This window comes from Callithrix jacchus, chromosome 7 (assembly GCF_049354715.1).
Source record: "Callithrix jacchus isolate 240 chromosome 7, calJac240_pri, whole genome shotgun sequence".
Lineage (NCBI taxonomy): Eukaryota > Metazoa > Chordata > Mammalia > Primates > Cebidae > Callithrix > Callithrix jacchus.
The window spans coordinates 121885547-121909488 of NC_133508.1; the positions used below are offsets into that span (position 1 = coordinate 121885547).

A 23942-nucleotide genomic window follows, 5' to 3' on the forward strand; every position below is an offset into this window, starting at 1 on the left:
AGCCCCAACAGCGACATTTGTGGTTCCTCTAAAGTACAGTGATCTCTCTTGCTGCCACACATTTCTACAAGTCATATACTCTGCCTAGAATGCCATGTCCAAACTCTAGCAAATTTCTACTTATTTTTCCAATCTCAGATCAAGTGTTACCTCTCTGTGAAGGCTTCCCTTGCCTCCTACACCAAGAACAATTAATGAAACAAATAGTTATGTTTCAATATGTCTCCTTCCCCTGGGCTGTAATCTCCTCGCTAACAAGGACTGGGGTTTCATTCGCCTCTGAAACTCAGTGCCTAGCATATAAATACTCAATAAATTTTGTTCAACAAGTTGAATGAATCATATGTTAGATCTAGCAACTTTTCCAGATAGATTGGCAACTTTCCCCACTGAATATACATTTCTGTCCATAGTTGACCCAAAATAACAAGATTCTGGCCCAGGTCAAATACCATATTAGAAGACATCCTGGAGAAACAGTCTACGCTCTCAGTAGTCCTAATAAATGGGACCACTCCTTGAAGGAAAGGCTCAATAGCCTCAGATCACCAACGTATCATTATATAATTATTTGCTAGCTACTTACAAGACAGGTGGGCAAGGGTTACAACTCTGGATCAGCCTAATCTTTAATAAGACCTTCCATAGGTCTCTCTAATCTGGATTAAAGTAGCATCCATAACTCATAACCTTTTCATAAGCCTGGGGGCACCAACTACCCCTCCAATCTATCACAGTTTCCCAGTCAGCCAAGACACATAGCTGGATCATCTATCCTTTAGGAATATAGGATGCACAAAAGTCTAAAAACATTATTAGGAGAAAACACACTTTTATCATTGTGTATGAGCCAAGAAGATAACATAACACAGCATTATCAATGACAGGCTGGTAGGGACAGGTGCTCATTAAGAGTGAAGATGTCTCTAAACCAATCCCCAAGTGTTTCTAGTATTTCCACATAGGCCAACTCTATGCCACTTCTTTATAGCACATCTCCTGCTAAGGGATTTAAAAACGTTTTATAGAGAGGTCTATTATTCTCTTACAGAGCTCAAAGATTCAAGATTCTGAATGGGTTTATTTGTTTGTTTTCTTAGATGGCGTGGGGTGGGGGTGGATGTACACAAAGAAAAATAAGGAAAAGTAAAAGGGCATGGACCAACAGATGAAAACTGTCAGAAGCTGATCATCTGACAGTATGCAAATGCAAAGGCTTTGATTTTCACAAATAACAAAACCCAATATAGAATAGTATATTTAGGAAAAAATTTGACTTGGATCCATTGATTTACGTTACATCCTTAATAATATACAACTATAAGTCCTGACCACACCATGATTTTGAATGCCTGTTCCCTTCTCCTTGAATAAACATTTTTAAAATAAAACTGAAAACATAAAAGGAAGAAAAAGAAATAAATCAAAATAGAGACCGTTATCAAATATTCTACATTTTAAAGGTAGTAGGTTCAATGGTCCTGTGAAAAATACTTCTTATTTTTTTAAGAGAAAAGTAAGTTTGCTAAAACATTTGTCTATAGTCTTTTCTGGAGACACAGGGCTTATCTAGTCTGCTTTAATTATTGACCCTTAGCTCATTTGGCATCATAGATGTCTTAATAATACTTTCCTTGGAATTAACTTGTGCAGCCTCATACAGTAAGACTTTTAAATGAAGCATATACTTTATTAACCAAGATTGGATTGGGTGAGGGAATCCTTATTTTCCTAGAACATAAATATTTCCTAATCTAACTTTTTACAGATTCAGCAAGTCACTAAACAGCTCAACAAATTAATGCCTTCAATATGCTGTAGGTATTAGGAAGCAGACGTGCAGAAATTTTAAGTTCACTTTTACTTACTTGTTTAAAAAGAAAGCCCTAAAGCTTTTTAAGAGAACCCTGAAATATTTGATAAAGTCAGTAAAAATTTATAGTATTCCATTATATAATTATGGCATTAAAACGAAGATATGCAATCTCTACCTTAAGTTTTGAGTAGCAGCTCTGTAGATGGTCCATATCACTTCCCAGCTTCAAATTCTGCGTCTCCACATTTTCCTGAGCTAGAAGGTTCTTCCGCTGAAGCACAAGCAGCTCATTCATACAATTTAAAACAGCTACTATATTTAATTCTCTCTTTGTCTCTTTACCTTTGGATTCTTCATATAATGAAGGAAAACCAAAAGTAGTCAATTCCTGGTAGGAGAAAATATTTTCTTAAAGTTGGTTACAGTTGAGGAGATATTGGTCAGAGGATACAAACTTTCAGTTAGAGAGGAAGAGTAAGTTCAATAGCTCTATTGTACCACATGGTGACCACAGCTAATAACAACTATATTTCTGAAATTGCTGAAAGAGTAGATTCTCACCACAAAAAATGATATAAGTATGTGAAGTATGCACATTAATTAACTTGAACCATTCCATAATGTATATTCTGAAACATCACGTTGTACCTGGCAAATATATACAATTTTCGTCAATTAAAAATTATAAATAAATGTTATTTTAAAAGCTTGGTTACTGGACAACATAGAAAAAAAATAAAAAAACAGAAATCTTTTCTGAGTAATATAGAAGGTTACTGGACAACATAGAAAAAAAAATCAAAAAACAGAAATCTTTTCTGAGTAATATAGAAACTATCTTGAAATAGTTATGAAAACGGTTAAGTATCCCAAAGGACAAAGAGTTAAGAGGATGGAGCTCTTTTAGCCTCTGCTATGAATCTATGACATGGAGCAAGGGTTTCTGCATCAATAAAGTGATGGATAGACTCTCAGTGGCGGAGCCCCTGGTACAATGAGGAGGCCAAGCTTCTCCAAATAAAAAAGCCTTGCATCTAGATGAGATCATCACCAAAATTATCTGAAAAAGTTTCAGGGGCACTACATAAGCAACCAACTTGTGTTTGACAAATGTTTTTCTCATAACTTTGATACATTCTATTATATAACATGAATTATGCTATTTTTTAAAGAAACATGTTACCTGATCAAGATATGAAATACTCTGTTCAATATTATCTTCTGTGCAGAAGGCACTGAAAAAACTGTGCACATTTTTTGATAAAGGTATTGAAGAACATAGCACTTGCTGTGAGTATAAACTTGATGGAGACATCTTTGTTTCTGAGGTATGTTGAGAGATAGTTTTGCTTTCTGAAACAATAAAAGTCATTTATAGAAATGATTTTAAAAAATGTGCATAAAGCTAATATAATCTCCATTACTGAAGACTTTGAATTATGTATACACGTAAACATAGATCTAATATACACATACATATTTTAAGGTATTTTCAAATTAGGACAAAACTTCCTTTTTATGAAAACTATACACTTATTTTTCCAAAAACAAACAATTAAAGTGGTATTCTCAGTAGGCATGAAAGTATTTTATAACCATTGTCTCTCCTTAGTCACGTCTTCAACATCTGCAATAATTATTTTATATTTTCATTGAAAAATTCACCATTGGAGCTTCTGCTTTAGTTTACAATTATTTAGACTTAGTTACCTGAAGACAGACCTGGATCTGTAACAGTCATCCAATCTCCCATAGCAATCTCTAGAGCCAGGATACCTGAGGAACTAGTTCAGCAGTGAAACATTTAGTCCAGCTGCTGTCACTCTTCTATGTAGGCATCTCCTTAAAAAGCAAATTACAGAATAATAGCATCTGATTTAAAATATGAAAGCCAAAATAAATTCAATGCTTAAGAATTAGCTGTACGTGCTTCAAAACAGAACATTTTGCAATATTTATTCCCATGCACAGATATAGAACATGGTATATGTGTGTGTATATAAACATAAATAATATGTAAGGATCAAGGTTAAAGGCTTCCCAAGTTCTACTGAGGTATTCATATTACTTTATATAAAAGATACATGGTACATGATTTGATTCGATATACATCTAAGGTATAGCACTGTACTAAGTAATATTTTATATTATATCCTTTAAAATAAAATACAATTACTTATGTAGATGAGAAGATGAAAAACTTCTTCTTGGCCGGCATTCCCATTTTTGTTTGTTTTTACAAACTATATTGGCAAAACTTGTAAATTACAATTTCCAGTGTTGGCAACAATGTAGAGAAATGAACACTTCCGTAGACTCTCCAGATTATAACAATTTATACTACTACCAAGAAAGGTGACAATACGTATCAAGTTTTAAAAATGAAAATATATTTTGATCCAGAAAAATCTACTTCTAAAATATCATCCTAATAAAGTGATGTGTACAAAGATTAATCTAAAATTTGTTCTTTACAAAAAAACAAGAATAACACGTATGTTTTCATAGAACAATGGGTAAGTAAACAATATATTTATGCAGTGTTTAAACATAACTGTGCACAATTAGGGTGGCAAACAACCAGAAATACAAATGAATGGTACAAAGTATTAGACACCTTTTCTGTTTCCATTTATGTTTTCACTTTTTTATAGAGACAATGGAAAAGATAAATATTTCTCCATCATAAGAAAAACAATTCAAATGGAATTATAAGTGGCAACTGGCAATTGATTTCAAGGTCAGAGGGAAGAGGAGGAAGGGTGAAGACTGCAGGCAACCTGGGGAACACGTATCAACACTCTGGACAGCTGCTTCTCAGCTACAATAAATTGTGATCAAGGGGAAAGTGGTTATATTGATCTTGATGTTTTTAATGAGATACTGAATCTCTGGATTTTTATGTAAAGTCTCCCAATTTTAAAATATTAGTAGCTAAATAATCTGAGAAGTGGTTACACTGGTATACACAAGTTCAATGCAAGTTGTACACTTAAGATCTATGCACTTGACTGTAAGTTACACCTGAAACAACAGCACTATGTAATAAGCCAAAAAAATGTGTCTTTAGGCCAGATCGGGACTGTGGATCAAGAGTTCACAATGATTGTTCTAAATATTTAAGACGGTGGTAAAATATTCACAATATAATTTTAAATGAAAATTTAGGTCAGCCACAGTGGCTCATGCCTGTAATCCGAGCACTTCAGAAGGCTGAGACGGGGGTGGGGGGGGGATATCACTTGAGATCAGGAGTTCAAGACCAGCCTGGCCAACATGGTGACATCCCTGTCTCTACTAAAAATACAAAAATTAGCCAGGCATGGTGGTGGGCGTCTATAATCTCAGCTACTCAAGAGGATGAAGCAGGAGAATCACTTGAACCCAGGAGGTGGAGGCTGCAGTGAGCCAAGATCACAGCACTGCACTCCAGCCTGGGTGACAGAGTGAAATTTCAACTCAAAAAGAAAAAGAAAGAAAGAAATTTACATTCATCCAATAAATACTAACTGAGCTCCTACTATGTGATACTACATTTTTCTAGGCACAAGGGAGGCCATGCTCTCAAGAAGTGAAGTTCTGATGGAGGTAGAAATAAACACTAAACAAGCGAGTAACAAGTTAAATTGACATAACAGAGTGATAACTAAAAAGAAAATAAAACATGGTAATATAAGAGTATTAAGGTAGGGAGCATCTGGATCAGTGAGAGAATGTCCACTGAAACGGTGACATCTGAAGTAAAACCTAAATGATATGGAGTCTGCCACAAGAAAATTGACCAGAGCAGCCCAGGTAAAGGAAACAACAGATACAAAGACCTAAGATGCATATTAATGTGTTAAGGATGAAAGCCAGAGAGGCCGGTATATTTGAAGCATAGTAAACAAGGATAGAGCATAGCAAGTTGGATTTCCTGTAAACTGCAATGAAAATCTATTGATGTGTTTGTTGTAGATAGGAAAGGAATATGTTCTCTTTTACGCTTTAAGAAAGATTACTGTGGCTACTCTGTGAGTAGACTTAAAACGCGGCAAGAAATCAGAAGGCTACTGCAATAGTTCAGGCAAGATGACCCGTGTAACAGTGGAAGCAGAAACAGGCAGATGAATTAGGGATGCTTTCTGGAGACAGAACCTTCAGGACTCAAAGATGGATTGAAATGTGGGCAAAAAAAAAAAAAAATCAAAGATGATTTCTAAGTCATAGAGCAGCATACAAATATACTAAGGCAGATGATGTTGTGTGTCATATTGCATGTTATGATGTTACACACATACATACACACACGAGGTAATTCAGTCTGGCAATGGTCTTTTGCCATTTTCCTACTCATGTGCTTGGTAAGGAAGGGCACCTTGAACTATTTTGTTCTTCTCACTCTCCTTAAATGGGTGTCTTTAGCAACAGGATGAGAAAGATAAAGGCTGAGTCTGTACCAACTAAGAATGAGTCTGACTTTACTTTTGTCTTTCTGAGATAATCACTGTAAGTAAAACAGAATCCAAGGGACAATAAACCCTTCTATTTTAATACAACTCTGCTTTGGGTAAATTTCTTAACCTCTCTGAGCCATAGTTTCTTCACAGGTAAATTACTGTAACAATGAAATATCTCAAGAGAAAAGGTGTAAAGTACTTATCCTAAGAGATAAGTCATATTTAGCACACTGCTTGACATATGACACACATAGGCTAATATTAATTATCATTATCATCATCATCATCATCATCATCTAGACACAGGGCTATTTGGTATAAATGACAGCCTTATAAAACCTGTAACAAAATGCATGGCTGCTCATAATAAAGGTTGAACACATATTCTTAGATGATCTAGAGACAATTATCTTTATAAACACAGGGTAGGCAATGAGCTAATTTCTGTAATAAACTGGTTGGGGGAAGAAACAAGATCAGAAGAAAACAGAAACAAGATCAGAAGAAAACTGGTTGGGGGAAGAAACAAGATCCGAAGAAAACAGTAAAACCTTTCCAATTTCTTTTTGTTCTGTTAAGGTATTTGTAAATAAGACAACAGTGCCTTAATTGTCTTTTCTCCTCATATAGAAAGAACACCAAAATGTGTCTATTATACATCCATTCTTTAAAACTGCAAATTAAGTCGGTTATTCTCTGTGAATTTAGCTCTCCTGTGTCTATAGGTTAGACAGTGAATTGTTCCCCATCCTATTGATATAAACAAACATAATAAAATGTTTACAATGAAAAACAAAACCCATTTTGAAGTCCTATGAAGTGAAAAACTTATTAACAGTATATGATTTCACACAATCTAAAAGTTTCCATGAATCTTCTTCTGTTCAATGATGTACCAATTACATGCTAGGAAACTTGTGATAAAAGAAAAGTTATGCAGTTTTTCCAAGAAAGGGGACTTACAACTCTTTATCAATACATACCCTAAAACTAAGAAGTAAATTTAAGCAAATTATTGTATTCTAGCTCAATCAAAGCTAAAACTACATTGCTGAAGGTTGCAAAGTATTTTTATGAAGATGGTAAACTAAGTCAATGTCAATTTCAAAAGCAAAAGAAAAAGGTAACAGAAGCGTATCTGTTTTGCATAAATATAATACCATCATAAGCCCACTTCAACTTGAAAGTGTCAAATGCAACCAAGAAGGACTCTATTACAAAGTCAGTGCAGAAACACGGGTTCATATTATAAATGAATCAAATACTAGTAAGCTATTTTATAGTGGACATGATTACTCCTCAAAAGTGGATTAAGAACTTAGTTATTCAGGCCGGGCGCAGTGGCTCATACCTATAATCCCAGTACTTTGGGAGGCCAAACTGGGTGGATCACTTGAGGTCAGGATTTTGAGACCAGCCTGGTAAATATGGTGAAAACCCGTTATCTACTAAAAATGCAAACATTAGCTGGGTTTAGTGGTGGGTGCCTGTAGTCCTAGCTACTTGAACTTGGGAGGTTGGAGTTGTAGTGAGCTGGGATCGCACTACTGCACTCCAGTCTGGGCAACAGAGTGAGACTGTTTTCAAAAAAAAGAACTTAGTTATTCTAATACTGTTACCATAGTTACATTAGAAGAAAATGATAAGTAGTGATTCACGTTTTAGTTCAAGTAATTTGTAATCTAACAAATATTCTCCCTTTATGAATATTACTGGTTAGGGTTTATGAAAGGAAAATAACACCTTGGGACCCCAAAATCACTAAGCCAGAGGGAAAAGTCAAGCTGGGAACTGCATGAGGCAAACATGCCTCCCATTTTATTCCTAAATAAAATAACTACAAAGATAAAAAAGCTACATTTGTCCAAATTTCCTTATGGGCCTCAATATGTTTGCCCTAAAACAGTTCTGTTAGATTTCACTCTTGCAGTTTAAATTGATAGCTTATCTCCCCAGGTGTGTGACAAAGGACAGAGCTCAAAGTCATCCCTCTGCTTACCTGAGACAAATACACATCTGCTTCCTATGGCCTATTATTTACGTAAAAATGCAGATTCGAAGAACCAGACTAAGGCATAAGTGACTATTCCTCTATCTTCCTCTCACATGTAAATTGCATAGTCAGTGAAAGGCTGATCAAAGACCAAAGAATGTAACCTTTCATCTCATCTACCTGTGTCCTAGAAGCCCCCACCCTGCTTTCCCTTCCACTTCAAATTGTCCCATCTTTTCAGACTGAACATGAATGTACATCTTACACCTACTGACTGATGTCTCATGTCTCCCTAAAATACATAAAACCAAGCTGTGTCCCAACCACCTTGGACACATGTTGTCAGGACCTCCTGAGGCTGTGTCACAGATGTCTCCTTAACCTTGGCAAAATAAACTAAATTGAGACATGTCTCAGATTCTTTTGGGTGCATAGCTAGATACCCAAATTCCAAGATGGATCATATTCATGAGTGAATTTTATGAGCAACACTTGAAGATTAAAGAATTTAAATATCTTGTAAAAGGCATTTCATTCATCTAAGATTGTTGGGGAACAATCTTGAAATACATTATAGCAAGAAAAATGTATAAAGTAATCCATAAATAAGAGACATAGTTTTGTTCATTAGTGGTGGGTAACACATATACAGCCATCTAATAAACTTCCTTGTTCAAAGTTCTTATCATCATAGATTCCAATCAATGTCTTTATACTATAATAGAAATCTTATAATAATTTCAGTAAAAGCATTACCTTACTATTTTTGAATAAGTACTTTTCTTTTGTTTTCTTTTTTTGAGACGGAGTTTCGCTTTTGTTACCCAGGCTGGAGTGCAATGGCGCGATCTCGGCTCACCGCAACCTCCGCCTCCTGGGTTCAGGCAATTCTCCTGCCTCAGCCTCCTGAGTAGTTGGGATTACAGGCATGCGCCACTGTGCCCAGCTAATTTTTTGTATTTTTAGTAGAGATGGGGTTTCACCATGTTGACCAGGCTGGTCTCAAACTCCTGACCACAAGTGATCTCCCTGCGTCAGCCTCCCAAAGTGCTGGGATTACAGGCGTGAGTCACTGCGCCTGGCCAACTCTGTGCTCTTTTCATTCTACAGCTATTCAACCTTCCAACTCTGTACACATAAATCTCTATCAAGTATGCACATGCAACTGAAAATGGAATATAATCAAAATGATTTCCACTGTTTCCATTCAGAGCATATAAGTCTCACCGGAACTTATATACTACTTAAATTGAGGCACACCTGTAAAATTGATCTCTGCTTGGCCACAAACAATAGCTTTGTTCTTGTTTATACTTATCTATCGTAAATATTAACGTAACACTGAAACTAACTTTACAGACCTTTAGCAAAAACATCCTGTGGTTCTGGTTAATCACACCTGTTTCTTTGATCAGAAAAGTTCCTTGGCCAGCTCATCTTTCTCCTTCTACCCCAAAGAGAACGAAGAGGTTCTCGATACACAACAATAACTTGTAGAACTTTGGGTAGGCAGTCTCTAAGAAGGCTTTCAGTTATTCCTGCCTTCTGGTGGACACACCCTTGGGTTATTCTGTTCCTTGAATATGGGCTAGATTTACTGACTAGCTTCCAACAAATAGAATACAGCAGAAGTGAAGGGATTTCACTTCCAAAATTAGGTTACAAAAAGGTTGTGGCTTCAATTTGAGGATGTTTTTTACTTTCTGCCTCTTAGATCCCTCTTCCTGGGGAAAACAAGCCATTACATTGGAGCAGCTCTATGAGAGGTCCGTGTGGCAAGGAATTGATGTCTGAGGTCAACAGACCTGAGGCCTGCCAAGAGCCACACAACTGAGTTTAGAACTAGATCTTATCTCAGTCAAACCTTGAGATGACTGCAGCCCTAACAGCTTGACAGCCTAGTGAGACACGCTGAGCCAGAAGCACCCAGCTAAGCTGTGCTCAGAATTCTGACTCATCTATTGTAAGCTGGCTGTTTAAGCTGCTAAATTTTGGAGAAATATGTTATGAAGCAATAGATTAATATGAGTTTTAAAATATGTATATTACATATAAATTTCTTGAGAAATTTCTGATTCCCTTCTAAAACTTATGACATAATTTACTGAAAGATAACTAAAACTGATGCCATACACCACAAATGCCACTGATCAGGTTTTTAACAGTATCATTCAGTATTAAAATTAATCATTTCATATTATTATGGTTACATGCCTTCCCCACTAGTTTATGAACTTCTAGAGGGCAGGGAATGTATGCATCTTTATAGCCAACAGTACCTAAAAACTAGCAGGTGCTCAGTAAATGTTTACAATATGAACCGAGTCCCACATATGGCACACTCACTTCAGCCTCTGTGCCTCCACCTGCTTTCTTCTTGCACCTATCTCAAAACTAACACTTTTGCAAAACTACACAACCACCGTCCCCACCACATAACCTTCTCCAACTACTCTAGCCCACCAATCTCAGTCTCTAAGCCCTCCATATACTTACTGGTTTGTTTCACCTTTCTTGGCCACACTCTCAAGTACCACACATTTTACATTTCTGTATACCCTCCCACTAAGCTTAAAGGATGGCATAATCAATGAATACTCAAGTAAATAACTGACAGCACATTAACATGTTCATTCTGGCAGGTAGAAATAGAATACAGAGGAAGGAAAACAGCAATGGAAAAGGTGCAAAATAAGAGTCAACCCTTCAGAGAAAATAACTACTCTCAATTCTCATTTGTCTTGTCCTCTTCACCCCTAAATCTCTGCAGCTACAACTAAAAGAGAACTCTTCAGAAACACAGTATCCTGATTACAAGATTTTCCTCACAAAGTACACTAAGTGTTCTTTTCAAGCTCACTTGAAATTCAAACTTGAGAAGGTACAATTGCCTACCTACTCAGAATTCTAAAACAATTTCAGCCATCAGAAAATAAGAGCTTTCCATGATAGAGGAACATGGTAACTTTATACCATCTGGGCTTCTAAACATTGCACAGAATTTTTCACAAACAGAGCTAACTAAAGTCTTTGCTAAAATCTCACAAAGTTAGAGCTACCACAATGTTGGATTAAGAAAATAAAGCTAAGTCTTTTAACATTAGTCCTATCTTACAAATTCAGTCCTAAAACTTAAGAATTTAATTATCAGTATTTACTCTTGAAAACTAAATATATTACAATTATTTAAAACTATAATACCACCTTCAACTATGATTTTGTTACAAAAGAGACTATAGCTTTGAATTCCATTACAAATATCTCTGCACCTTAAAATCATTCAGATGCACACATCAGTACAAAAACACATTAAATCCAACCTCAGAAAATCTACTCTTTACTAACTTAAAATCTAACCTATTTCTTCTGAGTGGTGTAATTTTATAGATATTTTCCATAGAAATAAACTCTTCCTCATAAATTTAAATATACCTGAATGGTAGAAACTCAAAAATTGATATTAACAATTTGCCTTTTTGACGTTTTGTGGCCAATAGAGGATTTATAGTTGGGAAAGTACAGTGCAAACAATGCAAGCCTCAAGGGCCCAGGTTAACAGACTGGGTTCATATCTGCACGAAGAACTCATTTCAAGACTCTCTCTTCAAGCTGGTTTCCTCACCTGTAAAATGGGGTGATGATAATCTACTTCTTAAGGTTATGGGTATTTAATGGAATAAGAGGTAGAAAATTAAGTACACTAACTAGGACACAGGGTCCTGGTTTAATAACACATGTGCCAGGAGCTATTCTAAATGCTTTACGTATATTATTAAGTCAATCTTCACAACAACCCTATATTATTTTTTCCCTTTTACAGAAAAGGAAATTGATGCCAAGAGGTTAGGTAATTTGCCCAAGGTCACAGAGCTAGCAAGTGGCAGAGGCAGGAATCCCATCCCCAACCCCACATTGGACTGCAAAGCCCATTCTCTTAACCATCACACATTGTTGCTTCAGTGGGTGAGGGTCTCAGGAAGCAGCATTTTCTCCTACCACTCCTTTAAGAACCAGTAAAGACAGAACTCAATCATATCTCCCAACTGGGCTCAGATTGCATAAAATAGTGTGAACACACAAATTATGGTACTATTCACAGTGTATCTCTGGGTTGAGGGATATAATCTCAGTGAAGTTCCTGGCCAAAATCTGCCATTAGAAGGCTATCCTCAGCTTAGAGAGCAGGGAGCTACATACTGTTCTTTAAATTCCTTATATCTTTGAACTGATCATTCCTGCAGTATGAGAAACACTATAGTAAAAGAGTTAAAACCTAAAGTTAGACCATCCAGTTGCAAACCCTAGCTTCCCCACTTACAGACTACGTGATCCTGAACAAAAATCTTCTCCAGGCCCCACTTTCCTCATCTGCAAAAGGAGAGGAAAAGCAGTTTACCTAAAAAAATTAGGTGGTTAAATAGTAAATTCAGTTATTAAATTTCTTCAGTAATTTTATTAAATAAGCTTATGCATGTAGAGAGTTTAAAAAAAGGTCCTGGGTACATGGTAAGTGCTCAATAAATATCAGCTATTACTAGCTATTTTATTTACTCTTCGAAAGGCTTCCATCATATTTTGTTAAGCAATTTTTAAAAGTTACAAAACCATATCTAACATGAGCTTATTGGTTTTTAGAAAAAAAAATAATGTCAGTAGATATATACAGGTATAAATTCTACTCTATAAACACAGAAGTTTGTATAAGGACAGAAAAAATTGGAAGAAAAAAACTTAAAAATAGGCAAAAGGCAAGGGCAGGACTTTCATTCCTTTATGTACTTTCATGCACAAAAATATAATTTTTACTTTATTGTCTGTCTTCCAAATTTTCTATAAATGAACCTGTTTTCCACATAAAGAAAAAAAATCTGTTTTTAAAAGGCAATTATGGTGACGATAAGCAGAGGAAATGGGGATGAACAGCACCACTCTCAAACACCAATACTAATGGTAGAATGGCAAGAGTGATTTAAAAAAATGCGTAAAATAAAAAGGCAAGCAGCCTTGTTGGGCAAAACCTGGTTAGAAAATTATACAGATGTCCTAGAGTTTTTTAAGATAATCAGTTATATAAGGAAAACAGCACTTTACCAGAGGTCAGTAGTTTGGGCAATTCCAGTAGTATACAAATTTTGAAATGTATAAATCCTTCCACTAATTAATTATACTTCTAGGCATATAAGAAAGCAAGCATAATACATATTGAGGACATTGTTGAATTGCAGTATTATTTGAAATGGCAAAAAGCTAGAGACAGTCTTAATATCCATCATGGTCAAACAATTAAAAGCCAACACATATGGTACGGAAAAGCTATTCTGGGATTATTAAAGATGAAAGCACATCTGCATGTATAGCATGAAAAAAGAAGTTACAGGTTAGAACAGTATGATCACCATTTTTTGTTAAATCAAACTACCTATATATTTAGGGGCAAGTTCTAGAAAAATTACGAACTATTACAAATGACCTTCCTGGGGATGGAATGATTGGGTATAGGGAAGGGTGGAAGGCCAGGGCTTTCTCCTCTTCCACAACATATCTGTATAAGCTTGAATGTTTTAGGAGCATGTATTATTCTGTAAAATTTTTAGAGGCAGAGTATTCAAGCACAGTTAAACGAGATAATGTGTGAAAGTACCCTTAGCTTAATTCCAGAAAGTAGCACCCGACCGTGAGTGGAAATCTCAACTAAGAAGACAAATGCCACCAATCAAGTACAGTTCTAGCACCCATGAGCAAAGGTAATGCAGTTTTCACATATATGGGAATGTCAGTGGGAACCTGGCCCATCAGGAAGACAGGGAACAGAAACACAGAGGCCAGACTTTTCCCCAACTGCTGTGAAGGGCAAAGCCATGGAGTGCTGGCAGACCTGGCAAAAGTGGACTCTCCCCCTGGCTTAATGAATAATCCAATCTTGGTAGGAGGAAAGAGGAAAATTGACTTTATAACTACTAACATGCTCTTCAAAAACGAATGCTCTTAACCTTCAATGAATGAAACAACTAAGAAAGTGCATTTCCACTTCAAGAGAGCAGTTCACAAAGTTAAACACGGTAGGGACTTAATCTATATACACCATCTGATATTCCATTATACGCTGACTTTTTATTGCTATGTTTTCCTCTGTTTTGGACTCGGCTGCCAATTAAACTGTTAGTTTTCCCTGAGAGAGCATTGGACTGAGCATCAGAGGCCACGGTACTCAGCAACACTTCTATTATTTACTGAGTAACCTTGAACTGGTCCTTTAAAGAATTTCCAGTTCTATTACCTTTGATGTTTACATTTCTCATGGGACCCAATATGGAACAGAGTACAGTTACTTATATCTAAATTATTTTTTCTTCACTTTTTTTTTTTTTTTTTTTTTTTGAGATGGAGTCTCACTCTGTTGTCCAGGCTGGAGTGAAGTGGCTCAATCTTGGCTCACTGCAACCTCTGCCTTCCAGGTTCAAGGGATTCTCCTGCCTCAACCTCCCAAGGTATGCAACCTACATGTGCATACCACTGCACCCAGCTAATATTTGTATTTTTAGTAGAGACAGGGTTTCAACATGTTGGCCAGACTGGTCTCGAACTCCTTGGCCAGACTCGTCTTGAACTCCTGACCTTTGTGATCTGCCTGCCTGGGCCTCCAAAGTGCTGTAATTACAGGCATGAACCACCATGCCCAGCCTTTTCTTCACATTTTTATAACAATGTGCACATATTGTCTTTACAACCCAATGTAAATGAGAGTCTACCTAACTTTAGTAATTTCTTAAGCTGTAGCATTTACTTGGAACAATTGTAAGCATTATATGTGTATGAATTTATTCAACCTTACAATGATCCACATAAATACTTTCCAAGATAAGGAGACTGAAGCCTGGAGTTTTCTTGATCTAGGACACAGAGCTATAACACAACAAAGCCAAAATTCAAACCCTGGTAGTCTAGCACATTTATCATTACACCTTACTGTCTTTATTACAGGAGAGGGTAAAGTATACATTACTCAAGCTTTTTCAAGTTCTGGGATACATGTGCAGAACGTGCAGATTTGTTACCATGTGCCACGGTAGTTAGCTGCACCTATCAACCCGTCATCTAGGTTTTAAGACCCACAGGTATTAGGTATTTGTCCTAATGCTCTTCCTCCCCTCAAGCTGCTTTTTCAAACTGAACAAGTATTCTCTTCTTTACCACCTCACCTGAAACTAAATTATTCTCAAATAATTATGCCAATTAAATAACTGGAATGGGAACTGTACAAAACAAGTCCATATATTAAATGCTGTATGTAGCAATTCAAAAAATTTTTTGAAAAATCTAGCAAATATATAGCCAGTCTTTCCCTGCACTGCCATCCCTTCTCTTTGTACTTCTAGAACACTTAATATGAACTCTGTTAGATCAGACCTAACTGGAATAAAATTTCTCTCCCATCAGCTCAACTGAGTTCTTGGTTGGTGGGCTTGTCAGCATATTCTTTGTACCCCACTTCCGTATTAGGCATCATCAACGATGCAAGGTTGGATCCCAATCAAGACTGCTGAATGAACATCCAACTAAGTTCAAGGATGTATTAGTGTAAGGTTTGCTGTTTTAGTACAATAGACAAGTCAACACTTTAACCATGCCACAACTTAGAAGGGCTTTCAATCTAATCTTGATTGGTGCCAGCTCAGAGAAGGAACAAGGTGATTCAGGGTATGAATCAAGAGCATGAATGACAATTGAGAAACCGTGTATCAGTTTCAAATTCTTCCAGTGTAAACACTGGAGTATAGGCAATTGTATTCTTATAAGATGATTACTAAGAAAAGAGAAAAAAAGGCACTTTTTAGAAGTCTATCAACTTCTAAGGTTAAAAGTCAGCTAAGAGTCAAATCCAAAATCTAAAAATTACTATTTATTGGTATTTCACTCCTCAAATAATGAAATGGTAATAACATCCACTAAAGGCATTGGAAATAAAAATAAACCAAACATAATTCATGAATCTACTAAGCGTTTTTTCAATGATTTAGCTCAAATTCAATCATTGGTTATAGTTCTCAAAGTGTGGTCCTGGGACCAGCAGCATCAACATCACCTGGGAACTTCTTAAAAATGCAAATTATCAGGTTCCACTCCAGATTCAGAAACTTTAGTGGTGGGATGGAAAAATCAGTTTTAGCAGAACCTCCATGTGATTCTGACGCAAAGTTTGAGAATCACTGCTGTGTTCTCCAGAATGTGGTTTGGTATAAACTAGTATTCTATTTATATGCAGTTTCAATTAGAGAACACCAAAAAGGAATTCTTATCTAAGGGTCCTACAAAATAGATTCCATGAATGATGTAAAAGTGTTCCAAAGTACTAGATGGAGGTTGAAAATAACAGTCTAGGGAATGCCTGAGTAAGCAACTTATTAAATCTTGGAGGGTGGGGGGAACTCTGAAAAACAAATAGTTCATCAGCGGGAACATTCATTTATCCTATTCACATACTCTACAACCCAGCAAGTCCATTCCTAGTGAAACCCAAGAGAAACTCTTTCCTTCATATGCCAGGAGATGTGCACACATACAGCACTATTCTTCACAACAGCAGAGAAGCACAAGAGTATCACCCTGGAAACAACCCAAAAACCACCAACAAAAGAATGAATAAATTATGCCATATTCACAAAATGGAATATTATGCAGTAATCAGAAAACCTCAGTGACACATAATATAAATTTCAGCATTACAGAGTGAAAAATTTTCAGAAGATAGGGCATGTAACATAGTTTTTAATTAAGTGATCCAACTATATTTTAAAAGACACCGAGGGAAGGCTGGGCACAGTGTCTCTTGCCTGTAATCCCAGCACTTTGGGAGGCTGAGGCGGACAGATCATGAGGTCAGGAGATCGAGACTATCATGGCTAATACAGTAAAACCCTGTCTGTACTAAAAATACAAAACATTAGCTAGGCGTGGTGACAGGTGCCTGTAGTCTCAGCTACTGGAGAGGCTGAGGTGAGAGAATCACCTGAACCCGAGAGGCAGAGGTTGCCATGAGCTGAGATGGCGCCACTGCACTCAGAACAAGAGTCTGTCTCAATACAAAACAAAACAAAACAAAACAAAACACCAAGGTAATGATGAATAAAGGATTTAGTAAATAATTGCAACAGGTGAAGGAAGGCGGAAAAAGAAATGGACAGGCCCATAGAGTTATGCAGAGGATTGGGTGGTGCTTATGGTATTATTAAAATTATAAATGAACCAATTAAATGTGTCATGAGCCATGGAATATAATCTAATTCTTTGTACCTGAAGTCCTTTAAAATGCTTTAAATACATATATATACTGTTCCTCAAATATTTCAATTCTAAATTCTACTCAGTCAGATTGGCTATAGAGGCACCAAGAGTCCTGGGTCCTTCACCTTACTGCCAACTTGGGTTAAAATGTTTTGGGTCCCAAAACCCAAAGCAAATGACCCTCTTCCGTTAAAAGTGCAAGAACAGGCAATTCGGGCTAGAGTTTCAGAGGATCTATGAAGCCATTCATTTGCAAAGGGTCCATGGATGGGGAGTTAATAACTCCTGTACTAGCTAATTATGTGAAACTGGTAGGGGAGAAGTTGATGATGAACTCAGAGTACCTACTGCATGCCAGATGGTGTTCCATCAGCTATATCACTTAATCTTCACATTAGTACTAGGAAGGAGTAAAAATAGCACTAGTTTATTGATGGAAAAAACAGAGGCAACAGATTAGGTACTTTACTCACAGTTACAAACCTGGAATACATGAGTAAAATCCAGCTATTTAACCTGGAAAGACTAAAAACTAGCTATTTATGATTCCAAAGCCTCACAGGCCTCGTTTCCTCCTGACACTCAACAGATATGCTGAGCCAATGATATCAATTCTCTTGAGCCTGACACCTCATTATAAAACAACATAGCTAATGATGGGATGTACTTACAGATTACTTCTATGATGCCAGCTTGCTTTTATAGTCTAGATCTTAGCAGGGGGATATTCCTAAAATTTGGCTATAGAATAGAGAATAAAGTCAAAAGAGACACCTCTTAGATAGAAAAGCACAACCAGATTACAATTAATGGGCAAATGAAAAGCATATGCAGTGGCTGGAACCTATCTTAAATTATAAGTATTTACGGGACACTCATTAGGCTCTATATATGATTTTAAAATCAAATTTAATCCTACAATTCTTTTAGAAAAATATTTCTCTACAAATCTCCTCCAAACTTAATGCTTGTAGAATAAGTTCTACTGGTAATACCATGGCACAAAAGTATATTCTCAGTGTTCTCTGTATGGCAGGAACTATATATAAAGTAATTTAAATACTTTCTTGCTTTTTATCTTAATTTTTTCTTATAAAAAGTATACAATACTTTCATAATCTGAAAAAAAAAATCTTTAAGACAGATATTATAGTAAACTGGGCAATTAATGGTCAGGAGCCAGCTGGCTGACTTAGCCAGTGACAGAGGATAGTGAAGAACAGGTAAGAAATAATTCAGAAGTTGGACTGACAGAACATGGTGACAAGTATACAAAAGGGAGGCATTTACTCTCTCATGTGAAAACCTGTCTTTGGCACTAGACAGATAATAGTGTCATTTAGATAAAGGGAACAGAGGAGTAAGAATACAACAGGGTTTGGGCAAACGTGTGGAGATAATGAGCTTTGTGTAGCTTACTGGGTTTGGAGATGCCCTCATGAGACATTCACATGGGGATAAACTCTAGGCCTAGAGATCACAAGACATAAAAGCACATTTAGGTAGATGAATTCATAAAGAAAAAAGGGGCAGGAGAATGAACCCTGAAGAACATCAACATGAGTGAGCAAAGGAGATGCAGATGCAGGAGATCCAAAGAGGAGGGAATGGGCTTCAGGAGAGCCAAGGGAGCAGAGAGATTTAAAGAGGTAGTGTGACAGCAGCAAATACCATAGAATGGGAAAGTTCTGAATTTTAAAAACGTGTTGGAGTCGGTGATTAGTGACTTAACGACAATGCTGAGGGGTAAAAACAAAAACCAAACTTCAGAAAGATGATCACCAAATAAGAAAAAAAAAATTGTTCAAGAATCTTAGTTTAAAAGAATGTTAGTTTCTCTGAATGTAGAGGCTTTATTAGATGCTCATGGATAGCTCTACCATGACATTAAAAAAGAAATCCTGTCTTTAAAGTCAGTTCTTATTTAGTCACAGCATTTTAATAGCAAGTAGAAATATTAAGTGCTCAATAATTATGAGCTATTTTTCCAGGTATTATTCTAGATACTAACATATTTGTCTAATCACACCCCAACGAGGTAGGTATTGTTATTATTCTTCACATATGCGACAACCAGGGCACAAGGTCACATAGCTAGTAGTATGGTAGATCAAACCGAAAATGTGACTCAAGAGAATGAGAAAAAGATATGTGTGAAGCAAGAGTTAAAAGATGAGGTAGTTAAGATTACTCTGAACGTTTAACTGCTAGCAGTTTAATTTCTATTTAAAAATTTATTTTTGCTAATTCGAAAGACTATTTCTTCTCTCATCTCAGAATCCTACACTGCTAGAACCTGACATTTTTGTCTGACACTTACATTCTGCACTGCATTATAATTGTGTTATTTCTCCTATTGAATTGCAGGTTGCTTGAAAATGAGGAATTATCTTATTTAATTAATATCCCCATTCTTCCAGTCTTAAAAGTATAAGATACTCAAGAAAGGTTTCTTGTATAAATAATTATTTCTGCTTTTCTAGAGTGTCTGAGAGCTTCAGCAAAATATACCTCAAGTCTAACTGCTTTGTGGGACTCCTGTCTTTCAGATATTTGGATTATGTTCAATGCATTTTGGATCAATTTATTGATTTTGGTGGAAATATCCTTCTGAAGTAAAAATCAAATATAATTTCCCTACATAAAACCTTCTGAAGATTCCCTGTAATATACCAGTCAATGTTCACAGCACTGTTCTACAGCCTTAAGAATACAACAACCCCAGCCTGGTCCAACTCTACCAAACCACCTGTAACTCCTCAACTGTGCACTGCTGCAGAATGCACCAGCTGCTTGACAAACTCCACCACCTCAGCCAGACACAGCTGAAAGTCTCGTTCATTTCGAAAGCCTTCCTATATTTGTTGTAAGATTTTTTTGCTCTCTCCCTTGCTATACTGATAATTTCCAAAATACAATTCCGCAAGGAAAGACTCATCTTTTTACCCTCAGGTCTGGCAAGTAGCAGCTTACTAAGTGTTTAATGAATGTTTATTGAAAGAATTATTTAAGCATAATTCAGTAAATCTGCTGGTAGTACATAAAATATTGGCCCGCAATCAAAAGGCATGATCCTATGCTGTTTTTCATTACTAATGGTGCATTTCTCTGTTCTATCTCATCCCATAAACTCACGAATTCAAGATAACTTGTACCTTTACTTTTAACCATATCACCATTACCAAAGTCACAAAACAAACCCATGTCGTATCAAAACCTCTTTGTATCATGAACAAATGGTTAGAACAATAAGAAAGTATGTTGACAGCTATTGAAAAGATATGGAAGAAAATAATTTAAAAATCTTTGAAAGCGATCCAATTTAAACATGTGAAATGAATTAAAATCACACAATTCTGGGGCCACGTCTTTTCATGCGCCTAGTTTCTCTAGGTGCATACTACATAGAAAACACTCAAATGTCTAGTTTACAAAACCTGTGTCAGGGCCAGCCTTGGCCGAAGAGCAGACTGTCAAGCATCAGGAGATCCCAAGTATACCATCAAACACTGTGCCAGACTTGAGGTCTTTAGCAAACAATTTCAGCATAACATTTTAGATTTCTCATATATCTGTCTCATTATGTTTAGAACATAATATGCTTTAACAAGCCTTGTCACAAAGCATAATGTGTGATGAGATCTTCACATTTCATCCTAGAATAACTAAGTCTTCACAGTTATCTTCAAGCCGCCTCACCCATGTTACGTAACCCATGAGCTTTATTATCTTCACTGTACAGCTGGGGAAAGAGAAGGGAAGGAAGAGTATAAAGTGACTTGGCCTAAGAGGCCCAGCCAGTCACTGATTAACTATAGTTCCTAACCTTCTTCTCAAAGAACCGTTTTTGAGAAACTTTGACAGCAGGCAGAACAGAGTGTTAAATTAGTTAAGCTTTCCTCACTTGTTTACTGTGAATGAATAACCTAAGCTGGCTAGGCATGTAGGTTGATAGTTTTAGGATAAGAGATTTCATGGATCAAGTTTTGCCAACTGGATCCAAATTCATAAATCTACCTCGAACTTCTAAATTTCAAGACAGCTTGATGTCAACTTGAAGGGCATTTCTTTTCTCTCCAAAGTTCTAATTCTTTACAAATTTTATTCGGGCTCCTAAATGAGTCAGGTCATACCAACCTTTCTAGTTCAGGATAAACTACACGACTACCAGAATTTTCTTCTAACCCAGAGTAAGCCAATCCCCCATGAACCATGAAGGGTTCCATGACATCCATCGCCCACAGCAAACTCTAGACCTTGACTCTAATATGAATTGTCAGGGAGCCCAGGAAGTTGAAGAAGCCACCACCCTTACACTTCTAAACCACCCTTCTTCTAATCCTCAACCTATTACAGCGTCCAGAAAAATCTCAATTATCTTAGATTCAACAAGAACTTTATCAGCGTTGCTAGTAATGACAGTTTGGCGTTTACAACTATGGGCCCTGAAACTGAGTAATAATCTAAAGATTTCCATATTATACGTGATGACAGCAAATTATTTAGTAGATTCTATGCCCTGGGCCCAAGCGATCTGCCTAAATGGGCAATTAGCATAGGCTCAAAAAACGTACAAGGAGCTTACAATTCAGTTTACTGTCATTGACTATAAAATTCTAAACCAAAGTATTTTCACACATGCCTGCCGCTTGGATGATGTAAGTTCTTCCCCTACACTTTTTATTAGACCACTATCTGGGTTCTCTCTTCCACTACAGCGGCCACTGGCCACCCAATAAGTCATTTTAAACACTGCCTCTTGCGGCTGCACTAGCAAATCGCCAAAGCCCGCCTGCCCCACGGCCGCTTTGAGACTCTGCAGCCCCAAATTGGCTATCCCCTCCTCCTCCGCGTCTCCGCGCCGCTTGTCTCCCTATGCTGGGCGCCACCCTCGCTCCATCCGGGAGAGGGTTTGGGGTTCCTTGGGCAAGAGCCCTCTGCGGGCGCGGTCCCGGGGCCAGCACCTACCTCCCACCTCCTCTTCCAGGCGCGGCCCGGGTTGACGCTCACCCGCACCCTGCAACGGCCCCAACCGCCGCCCGCAGCCTCCCGCCGAGCCGCGGGGCGCTGAGCCAGGTACTGGCTCTCACCTCCGCGCGCGTCCGCCCAGCGCCGGCGCCCACCCCACCCCCGCCCACTGCCTGGTGGGACGCGTCACAATCCCCGCAGCGAGGCGCCGCCGCTCACCGTCACGGCCCCCGGGAGCGGCGGGGAGTCACCGCTTGGCGTCCTAGCCCGGCTCCCGCAGCCCCGAGGGCCAGCAGCGCCTCACAGCGCCTCCCGCCGGCGGCTCCTCCTCCGCCACGGACTCCCGCCTTCCCCGCCCCTTGCGGCCGCCTCCCGGCCTCCGCAGGTTCTTGAGGTTCCCACCCCGCCCCAGCGCGCCGGCGCCGCAGGCCCTGCCGCCTCCCATTGGCTCCGCCAGTTGCTAGGCGATGAACAACCGCGGCCTACATTGGTCGGGTGGGGGCCTCTGGAGTCTCCTCCTCACCTCCAAAAAAACCCGGAGAAAAAGACCTTATCCCTGGAGTCCGCGCGCAGCGAGCGCAGCTGCGGCTGCGGCACCTGTTACGCCCTGTGATTCACCCGTCCAGGCCCTGTTCCCCGCCTCCTCCTGATGCCTGCAGCGGTCGGGGTCGGAGCTCTGTGGGTACAGGGGGTCGTGGTTGCTTTAGAGCACTTTTTAGGAGCCCCGCTGAACCCCAGCACCCAACCTAGCAGCAAAAGTGAAGCTTCCAGAAGAGCCACGTTCGTTTGCCAAAGTGGAGAAATTAATCAAACAGCCGGCACCTAGAATTAGGTCAGGCGCTAGGAACGGGAGGTTCAAGCGTCGGGAGTTGTGGATGCAAACAACCCAACCGGAAGAAAGTTACATGTAAAATTAGGGCAAAGAAATGGACCTGGGCAGAAGACAGCGGGCAAAAGAAAGACTAAGAAATGGCATTCATGAACTCTCAGTTTATGCAAAAATGTCTTACACCCACTCAGCAAAATATGTGCAATGAAAACCTATGCCTGCTGCACCCGTGGTCAGGGTCAGGCCGGCTCCTCCCTGGTTCCCTGGCAGCCTAAAATTCTCCGGGGAAGAAAAGAGGCCAGAGAAAAGAAGGAGATCAGATGGAGAAATCACAGGCATATGGGTTACACAAAAATGTACTTTGATTTTTGGTTGGTTTGCTTTTGGTGAAGCGAAGGGATTTATTCAAAAGGCGAAAAACAGGTTTGGTATTTCAAGGAGGCTCCTCAGAGTATTTTGAAACCAAAACAGTATGAGAGATGAAGATGTATTAACACTGAAAAACAAGAGCAGGAGGAATGCCAGCCTTCCAGTTTGCATGAACGTATCCCCAATCCTGGATGAAAGATCAAGGCCAGAAGCAGCAGAAGAAGCATGCCGCAGCGACAACTTGAG

The 23942-nt window shown here is 38.2% G+C and overlaps 1 protein-coding gene across 15 annotated transcripts in view; it reads right to left on the reverse strand.

Annotated features, from left to right (window-relative positions):
• SSX2IP (SSX family member 2 interacting protein) overlaps nt 1–22852 on the reverse strand; it is a 46700-nt gene extending 23848 nt beyond the window's left edge. For 5 of the 15 annotated variants that reach the window (XR_004727032.3, XM_078332343.1, XM_035252021.3 and 2 more), the window contains exons 1-4: nt 22718–22852; nt 3527–3658; nt 3000–3169; nt 1992–2204 (exon numbers count right to left, since the gene is read on the reverse strand). Coding sequence is in view for 14 of the 15 variants with exons in the window: in XM_078332343.1 (XP_078188469.1) it covers nt 1992–2204; nt 3000–3169; nt 3527–3569 (426 nt within the window). In the remaining variant the exon portion in view is untranslated. Of the gene's footprint in view, nt 1–1991; nt 2205–2999; nt 3170–3526; nt 3659–12566; nt 12617–22498 lie in introns of all 15 variants that reach the window. The other 10 variants (XM_078332345.1, XM_078332340.1, XM_078332344.1 and 7 more) reach the window with 4 other exon arrangements.
• Nucleotides 22853–23942: the final 1090 nt, after the last annotated feature.